A 9580-nucleotide genomic window follows, 5' to 3' on the forward strand; every position below is an offset into this window, starting at 1 on the left:
TTTAATAAATAAATTTTATTAATTTTAAAATATTAAATATTAAAAATTAGCATAGAAGGTATTGTAGTCCAAAAAATAAGTTATTGCATGTAGGAAAGTTTTAGGGCTATTTTGGTATATTAATATTATATCTATGCTTTTATAATAATATAGGCTCTCATTTTTCTAAATGAATTTTGACAATATAATACATTCTCAAATTAAATTAGTAAGAGGACATTATAATACGTTTTCGAATTAAATTAGTAATAGAAATTTTTAAGAAGTATATCCTAAAAGTAATAGGATTACATGACTAAAGATATTTACTTGTTGAATTTTATATGAATTAGAAATCCCGAAAGTAATTATACTAATAGGATTCCTAAAGGTAATCATGTAGGTTTCCTAACGTGTATTATTATGTCCTATAACTAATAGAATTATAAAACTAATATCTAAAATTCCAATTATGTCCTTTTATTATGAGTTATTATACTTAATATTATAATGTTATTTTAGTAAACTAACATTGTATTCATGCTTTTATAATAATATAGATAGATAGATATAGATAATCAGCACTTCGCTGTTAGGTCATATCTTTCTCATCCCCATATTTGTTAGAGGTCACCAATTACTTCTTACAATCATATTTGACATCTTCATATAATTGCCGTGGCCTCTTCTCTCAACAGATTTGGTCCTTCGTCTTCTTATCAATGTAATGGCTTAATTAGCACAAAATAAAGCTATATTGTACAGAGATAACCCCCCCCCCCCCCCGCACTAAACCTAAAGACCAAGGGATAAGATGGGATTGTGTGGGGGAGGAGAAGGGGGGGGGGTGAGCTATACTATACATTCTTCTCACTCCAGTTCGAAATCTTCATTGTTTTTTGGATTTGCTGGATTCTGTAAACATTTCCTTTTTTTCTGGCAAAGGTGATGAAACCAGAATTACGTATTCAGTGGTGGTCGCTGGCACTCAAAAAATGAGAACCCAAGAGAAAAGGAAGAAGTGCACAAAGTTCATGGACTATAATAATCTCATGTATCATCTATATTCACAAGAGACCTTCCAATATCTTACTGTTTACTGTCCACTAACTACAGAAATATAGCTGCGCTATAGTTAAAGCAAATATTTATAAAACAAATACTGGCAAAAAGAATTTGGCATACCTAAAACAGTGAAAAAGGTAAAAGAAGCAATGTACAAAACAGCTGTAGGCGGTGTTATACTCGGGGTTTTCCATGCTGTGCATAATACGCCTTATCTGCATTGGCTAACCGATCCTGAAACATAGCCCACTCGCTTCTACACCTCTCTCTTACCTATAAAAAGAAAAAAATCGAGGAGCTTCAAAAGAAGTAATTAAGATCTGACTTAATCGCAACAAACGGGAAATGATATTCATCAAACTAGATTTGAGGTGAATCACGGATTTGCTTACCCCTTCCCAAGGAGCTTTACCATTCTCCGAGCTACCCTGCATATTTCATATAAAAAGAATGGTGTGAAGAAAATACTTAAAGAATGATAACAGGTCATACAAAATTGCATGGGAGCAATGAGCCGTCTCCTCCCCCCCTCTCCCGCAAGAGCATAAACAGATCAGTGCAATAAGTTTTACAAACAAAATAGCAGAAAACAGCTTCAGCCTTAAGGATATATATCCACATATGGAGAAGCAAACACCAGCTTTAGCCCTAAGACTTAAATTACATTGCAAGTTGCCACTCTTGTCTCTTGGTAAGCCAATAATTTCTCTTCTATTCCTACCCAGAACTCCAGAGACAAAAAGGAGCACTAAATTGAGTCATCCTATGAATCAGCCTTCAGAGGACACTTCAAGCCAAAGTGGTAGAAACTTAGTTCTATCAAACCTTTAACAGCCAAAAACATAGTTGCAAAGAGTTTTAGGTTGGAAACTGGAGAACAAGATAGTATTCTTAAACCAATATAGGATACCCTAGGACAAAAATTAACATCTTTATCTGTTTCTTATCCCTTCTGCAAGTCACTATAGAACTAAAATACTAGGGCACTTGCCAAAACAAAACTCACATGAATTGTACTACTATAATAAAAGAGAGGAATACTGGAGTTCAACCAATTATACACAGTACTAAATTGGTCAGAATGCAGGCTATGACATAGACAGTCAGTAAATCTCCCTTTCAGAGAGGTATCATGGATTTGAGTTCCCATTGTTGGGTAAGAAAAAGAAGTTGATTATCTATTTAAATGAGAGCAGTAGCTAATAATGAGAACTTAATTTAACAAACTAGTAGAAATTTCAGCTATTTAGTTTCTGTATATGGACTTTTACAAACCTGACTCCCAAGGGAAGGAATAACTTGATGCACAATCCATTGTGAATCCACTACACCAATTTTTTCATGTGCAGGCTGCAGAAAAAATTAAAAGATAACAAGATTTTGCTAAATGGTCCACCATATTTCAAATTTGCAAAAACTCTAGAATCCTGAAAGATGATGGTGGGTTTCAAGGTCCAAAATGATATCAAAGTCTAAAGGGAAGCCATCATTGCCATGAGGCAAGTCCTCTTTCAATCTTATAACAGATATAAAAATGGGAACTACTGACCTCTACACATCTTCTGAGAGCGAAATCCAATCCCCATCCATGCACCAAATCATTCTATAAGAAAACATCAAATGGAAGCACAGCTGTCACTATAATAGCACATGTATATATTAATGCACTCATGACCAGTGTAAGTGCACTCTTGAAAGGGTTGTAATGAATCGATATGAGTATTGCCAGTTATGCATGTGATCCCAATTGTAAGAACTACCTGAATCATATGCCAAACACATCGCCATGCTTCCCGAGAAAATACAGGAGCCATTATTTCCACAAACCTGAAAAAACAAATCAGGAAAAGGCAAGTCACAGGCCAGCTAAAAGTATCAGATGCTGCAATTCCACAAAACTGAAAAAACAAATCAGGAAAAAGTAAGTTGCAGGCCAGCTAAGAGCCTAAAAGTATCAAATGGTGCAATTGTGGACAGGCCTTCTGTGAAATCAATTTCCGGAAAGTACTATGCATAAAAACCCAAAAATAGCACTTAGTTGACTATAAGCTTGTATGCCTGAGGAAGTAATTTACCAGAGTTCAGTTGCTCAATCATAAGATATTAGAAGAAAGCATGTACAGAAGGCATCAATTCACCATCAAGCTAGCTAAACGAGAAAACAACTAGAAGCATGTAGTTCTGCTCATAACACGTAGATACTTCTCTCATCTTTCTTTGTCTACCAAACTGTTGTTTCGTTGCTTGAGCGGTAAGGAAAATGAGATAATGAAAAGAGAAAGGTAAAGATTTGGAGCAGGAGGCTTGCTTCTGAAAGTTTAAAGAAAGATTTCTACTGTCTTGAAATTATCAATCAACCCCGCCTCAATCCCAATTTCTGCAGTGAACAAAACCCCCAAAAGCCAAAATGGTAGGGCTCAATCATAAAATCCTTATCCTGAGCCTTAACATAAAAGCATAAACAACCAACAGATGGCCAGATAAGTTAATCAACTTTGTTAGGCCTGGTCTTGATGGATGAAGCTTCAACTAGCATTCAAATGTAAGCCATATATCATAGAATTTTATTAAAACACTAAGTCATAGTGGTATTCTTAAGCAAATTATATTGGTTCACTCTAATTTAAGGTGCATTACATATTCCTCTTTGAAGAAATAATTAAACAAGCGGGTAACAAAAATGCTCAGCCATTATGGCATAGTTACTCAGATGATGGAGAAAGTTGAATGTTTGAAAGCACAAATTCTCCAAAGTACAATCACTTTAGACGTAACATGATAAATCTTTAACAATAAAGACTCTTCGGACTCCGACTAACATGTATCAATCAATCAACTATGCTCAATCCAAACACAGATCACATGCATGCTTGAGTTTAATAATAATAATTAGAAGTTTTGAATCAAAGTCCAAAATTTTTTAGAGTATATATCTTTAAAATTTTGATTAGTTCCAAATGTAGGATTCTGCACAGTTTAATGCATTAAAATGATGCGAGAACCAAGCTTATCATGTTGTATCCATTGATATGTACATATATGTGGTGGTAGCAAGTACAGATTGCGTCTAGTGCGCACATTTCGATAATGTGTGTGTGAGTGTGTGTGTGCGTGAGAGAGAGAGAGAGAGAGAGTACGCTGCACAAGGAGGCAATCGTGGATCACTGCACCAGCCTGGTTTCTCCTCCGTATTCCTGTTTCAGTCACACAGAATTTTGAATGTGAATGAATATAAGCTAATTTATATAGAGATTCCATCCGAACTATTTGGGATGCGGGAGAGGGGGACTGTCAGAGGGGAGGGGGCGGAGACGAGACAACTACAAAATGGACTTACTTGTGAACTTCTTTATCACCCCTCCTCTTTGTCATTTGCCATGTTAGGCCATTGTTGGGTTCAAGACCTGGCTGAGAGATCTCTAGACCATGTTTCTTAACTAGCTGAATATACCTGTCGTCATATTCAGGTGGCCTGGATTAGTTACAAATACAAAGTGACAAGAAAAATCTCTCTTAAGAATGAGAAGATACTGTAAAACCAGAGCAAAACACCTACTTCTCTGCATTGAAGTGTTCAACTCCAAGATCTTCGTCCCAGATAAATATATAATCATAGGCAGCTACAACATCAGGATGCAAAAACCTCTTTGCATACCACCTGTTAAAGGAGATAGAAAGACCAGCAAAAGATTATGAAACTACAAAAAGAAAATAGTCTATAATTCCATTTAACACCCTTCCCCTCATCTTATCATCACAATTCAAGAAAAGGATGATATACATGCTACAGGGCTGCCTGAATTGGTAAAAGGTCTCGGGCATGTTACTTTTGACTCTTGCATCAAATTATGGGATTTCGAATCCCAATGATTGTTCATAAACTAGAAAGTCTTACCATTTTGTCTGCTTCCTAATACTGACGTGAACTGCACGCTTGGACCACTCAAATTGATCCCATTCACTCGTTCGACCATCGTAATGAAAAAGCAAAATTTGAAAATCCTCTGAAAACTAACCAACATATATAGTATGAAATTCAGTGTACATAATAAAACACTAAGAAATAATGATAGTGCTCCATACTGTCACATTCAATGAATCGGTTTCTTTTTATTACCTTTTTAACTGCTGCATCAATGTTGTTCTTTTGATCCAAACCAACTGTAAATGTCACCAAATACTTTGGCTTCTTCCTCAGATCCTGAAAATTCCACCACATTTATAAGACTACACGTAAAGAAGGAACAGTCTTGCCGATAGTATTAGTACTATTCTTGTATTTCTTATCTCTAGATATTTGTGAGTACACGTGAGTCTTTGTTTTTTTTCGTTTCTTTTTCTTGTTGTTGTTTTGGTTGGTTGCTTCTTTGTCACTGTTACTTGAGACGAGAGTCTATCGGAAACAGCCTCTCTACCTTCACAAGGTAGGGATAAGATCTATGTACGCACTACCTTCCCCAGACCTCGCTTGTGAGATTATACTGGGTTTGTTGTTGTTGTTGTTGTAAGAAGGAACAGATCTCCAAAGTACAAAGGTAAACATCTTAAGCAATGCGAGAATTTCTTTTTGGTCACATTGCTGTCCTATCAATTAATGGTTTTGCAGAGAAGGATACAAGCTATAATGATGTATTATACAATCATTCACATATCTCATTAAAATATATCAAAAATAAAACAGCTCATTGTCCCGTAAATAATACTGAGCTGGAAGCACATGAAGTGGACATGTAACCATATGATAAATAGCAGCTCAGGAAAGGCAGAATAATTGTATGTATCATAAACTCTACACTGACCAGACATTAGTTTTTTTTTGGATAACTCAGAATAATACAATAACCACAAGATATTCTTTGCACCATACCTCACTTGGCTCACCCCACAACCTTCGCAGATAGAAATCTGATTCTGAGACCACAATCCCTGGTGGTAAAGACTCTGCACCACGAGGATTTGTCGGAACATATATCTAATGAACAAAATCAATGCCATCAGTAATTGAATACGAACTTCATGATGCTCTGGGTGCAACATATATCTTAGACCCTTACTAAATGCAAAAGATCATGTAATCATGCAATTATATCTGCAATTTTTTATACTGCAAGTTGCAAGAATAACCAAATTAGAAAAACTTGTAACAAAACAATAAATATAACAGATTTGGCAACTGAAAATCAATAAATATAACAGATTTGGCAACTTCAAAATATGAGCAGTGCATACAATTGTAACAATGTGCCACTGTTCAGTAGCGCACACGAAATTCTATGATATTATTCTTTAGCTACAATTAACGTGACACAAAATTCACTTAGACCGTCAAAATAAATAAATGACAAACTTTTCTTAAATATTTTGGTAAAATTTGACGATCCAAGAGGTAGCATCCAAACTGTACTTTTGCATAGTTTCTTTTTCTGGTTAGTAATTCGACATAATTTCTTATCCTCCTATTTTTTTCTACTTATTGAATTCACTAGCTCATTTTCAGTCCAAGGTTTGCCAAATTGATTCACGAAAAGCAATTTGTGTCACATATAGTTGCACGCAGTAAGCATTTTTCAGTTTGACCATCAACCAATTACTGATAAAAAATGAAATACCTAATGTTTCTCTGAGCAGGCAGAAAATTTAGCATGTGCGTGTTCCATTTAAAAATGTATCAGAAAAAAAACAGCATGAAATGGACAAGGTGAAAAAGAAAAGGTTTTAAGGAGACACTTACTCTACCTAATGCTAATAATATACTTAAAGTAAATAGAAAATGAGCCATTTTTTATTGGTGTTCTAAGTTTGTTTGTTTCACTAAATATTTTATTTGGCAACTGCTTAACTCAACAAAAATGTAGATGAATCCCTCCATAAGGAAAGATTTTTTTGCTGGCCAAACTGACATCATTAGTTAGTAAAATTATTTAAAAAGCTTTTTCAGCAAACAATCTTTCATAAGCATACAAGTGAATCAAAAAAGTGAAGCTGCAGGTAGGAAGACAGAATTTATAGGACTTGTAGTGATATAAATACCTTAGGTGTTAAAGGAATATTGCCTGAACCAAGATTTTCAGGAAAACTACGCCCACTATGTCTCTGATGATCATCATTGAAGGCTACATCAAGAGATGATATAATGCTCGAAGGTAAAGTAATCTGCAATGGACCCCCAAGATTATACTGAATGAAAAAAGGCATATTACTTTCCACCACAAAGACCAACCAAAATTGGGCCAACATACCTTTGTTAGAGAAACAGAAGGAAACGAAATGCCAATGAAATATCCAAATACCATTCCCATGACCGTTGTTATAATAAGCCTGGCACTGTCGTTTGATCTTTTGAAAACCCCAGTGAACCTTAAAGAGAAAAGAGGGTATTTCGTAAGCTAACTGATAGAAATAAAACCAGGAGTTACGGACAACTAAAACCTGGAGAGATTTATTACAAAAAACACGTTCCTTTGTCTACAAACCTGCGTTGAGAGGTTCCCATTGTGATAAAAGTTGGTCAACTCAAGGGTCATGCACTAGGCAGAAACCAATTCCTTGAGCAACCTCAGCAACGCATATAGCATCATCCAATTTCAAAAGAACAAACTTGGCATGCCTGAAAAGGTAAATCATATTACTTTGGGAGCAACAAGTTCACGATACCCATACCCATCCCTGCATAACTACACAAAATTTTTTATCCTCATGGTATGATGAACTGTTCCACAAATCTTACTATCAAACTTTTTTACTATTCAACTTTAGAATTGCAGTAAGTCAGGAAATTTACTGAAAACAAACCTCTAAGAGAGACCAATTTAACAGCTCTTAAACTTCAATTTCAGTTAAAAACTGTAAGTTGGTGTCTCTTAAATGCTGTAACTTCAGGTTATGAATATATTTTTTTTTTTCGAACTTCCTAGTAAATGGGTAAACAAATCTTACTTGAATTACTGATCTGGACCATAAACTCCAGCAAAAATATTAAGGTAAAAAGAAATTCAAAAATGCTATCTAAAGAAAAACCCTAGACCCTCCAATTAACCAATAAATAAAATGGTTAAAATTGCGAGCAGAACATCATGAATGCTGCTTGGATTCAATGTGAAAATTCATGACTCAAATAAAAGCCCAAATTTTGGAAAAAACACGAACTAAAACAAGAGATTAAATTAGATATGTAAGACCCTAAATTTCAATTACAGTTTCTAAGATCAGTACTTTACAATAACAAATAGCTGCAAAATTAACAGTGTTCCATTGCAAAACGCAGCATGAAAATAAGAGCAGATGAAGAAAAGCTAGGGTTTGAGAGACGTACAGGTCATCCCCGATGGTTTCACAGATAGAAGAGATGAGAGATCGGGGTATCAAATTTCAATGTTTGGTATGTTGTGAGACGAAATGTCAAATATTGATAAATCTGAAAAATTATGTCATCCGTTGGAAAGAAAATTTGTATCAGTACTTTCTTACCATAATGTCCCTTGCCAAATGAATATAATTTTTGGTTAAAGAAGATAATAGTAATGATTTAATTATTGAAGATCATTTACTAATCAAAGTCCAGTTACATTCATAACTAATGTTTTAAAATGATAAAAATTCATTTTGAGGAGCCCTTTACGTGGATGGGGAAAAAAATTACTAGGTGTTTCAATTGAATCATACTTATCATGGTTAAATCATAAATTAAGATAAAAATATGTATTATAATTAATACTAATAATTATTGAGTGATTAGGACAAAAGTATATATTATAAAGGCTTTAGTTATGTATTTATTATAGTGATTATACACACCTTATGATAAGTAATTGTATTATTTTTGGTAAATAACAATAGTTGCATTTATGTTGTTATAAAATATTTTATATAGATACTTAAAATTCAGACAATATATTTAACCTTTCCAAATAATGCAAGAATTGCGAGAAAATATAATTAAAAAGCAATAGCAATTAACACAAAATTGCTTTCAAGCTTCAATTTAAGTTAGATCCTCTCTTTCCATTGTTGAATTTGAATTTTGCCTTTTTTATCTTTTGATTAGATCAAAACTTTAATAAAGTGAATATAGCTTTAAATTTCGAATTCAAACATAACGTTATTTTAATTATTAATGTGGGTCCTATTTTGATATGTACTCTGTAACACCAACATGTGTATAATTTGATAATGCCCCCACATGGTGGCCCCAAAAATTTGCTTGTCTACTTTCCTAGGACAACCAGGAATGATAACTTTATAGTCAATTGATCCTAAGATTTGAATTTTTAAAAAAAGTATAAAAATGAGAAAACAAATTATGGACAAATTAAGTGCTTAACATGGATGAATTAAAAATTTCTCATAAACTTTTAACTTGGATTCTAAGTATGTTATTGTAGTAATTTCATTTTCAGCATTTGACAAACCCAAATAAAACTCGTATAATCATGAGTGTGAAGTCACCGACTTTCTAATCTAACAATGACAACAATCCTACAAAGTGTCGCAAATTAAAAATTATTTTCGATAAAAAAGATTTACTCCATAGCAACTC

General features: G+C 34.0%; 1 protein-coding gene across 2 annotated transcripts; it reads right to left on the reverse strand.

The window, feature by feature from the left end:
- Positions 1 to 1001: 1001 nt before the first annotated feature.
- LOC104087260 (uncharacterized) lies at positions 1002 to 8502 on the reverse strand. Of its 2 annotated transcripts, none has more exons than XM_009591675.4 (15): positions 8357 to 8502; positions 7518 to 7651; positions 7284 to 7401; positions 7075 to 7197; positions 5912 to 6016; positions 5162 to 5245; positions 4940 to 5055; positions 4601 to 4702; positions 4382 to 4495; positions 4182 to 4238; positions 2805 to 2871; positions 2594 to 2647; positions 2320 to 2394; positions 1437 to 1472; positions 1002 to 1317 (listed from the first exon to the last, which is right to left on the reverse strand). In XM_009591675.4, the coding sequence occupies exons 2-15, from the start codon at positions 7535 to 7537 to the stop codon at positions 1219 to 1221; spliced, it is 1170 nt and encodes a 389-aa protein (XP_009589970.1). In that variant the 5' UTR covers positions 7538 to 7651; positions 8357 to 8502; the 3' UTR covers positions 1002 to 1218. The 2 variants fall into 2 exon arrangements, with proteins under 2 accessions (XP_009589970.1, XP_070033641.1); XM_070177540.1 differs by having other exon boundaries at positions 7518 to 7710; positions 8357 to 8472.
- Between the last annotated feature and the right edge of the window lie 1078 nt (positions 8503 to 9580).

The sequence above is a fragment of the Nicotiana tomentosiformis genome, chromosome 6, assembly GCF_000390325.3.
Source record: "Nicotiana tomentosiformis chromosome 6, ASM39032v3, whole genome shotgun sequence".
Taxonomy (NCBI): Eukaryota; Viridiplantae; Streptophyta; class Magnoliopsida; order Solanales; family Solanaceae; genus Nicotiana; species Nicotiana tomentosiformis.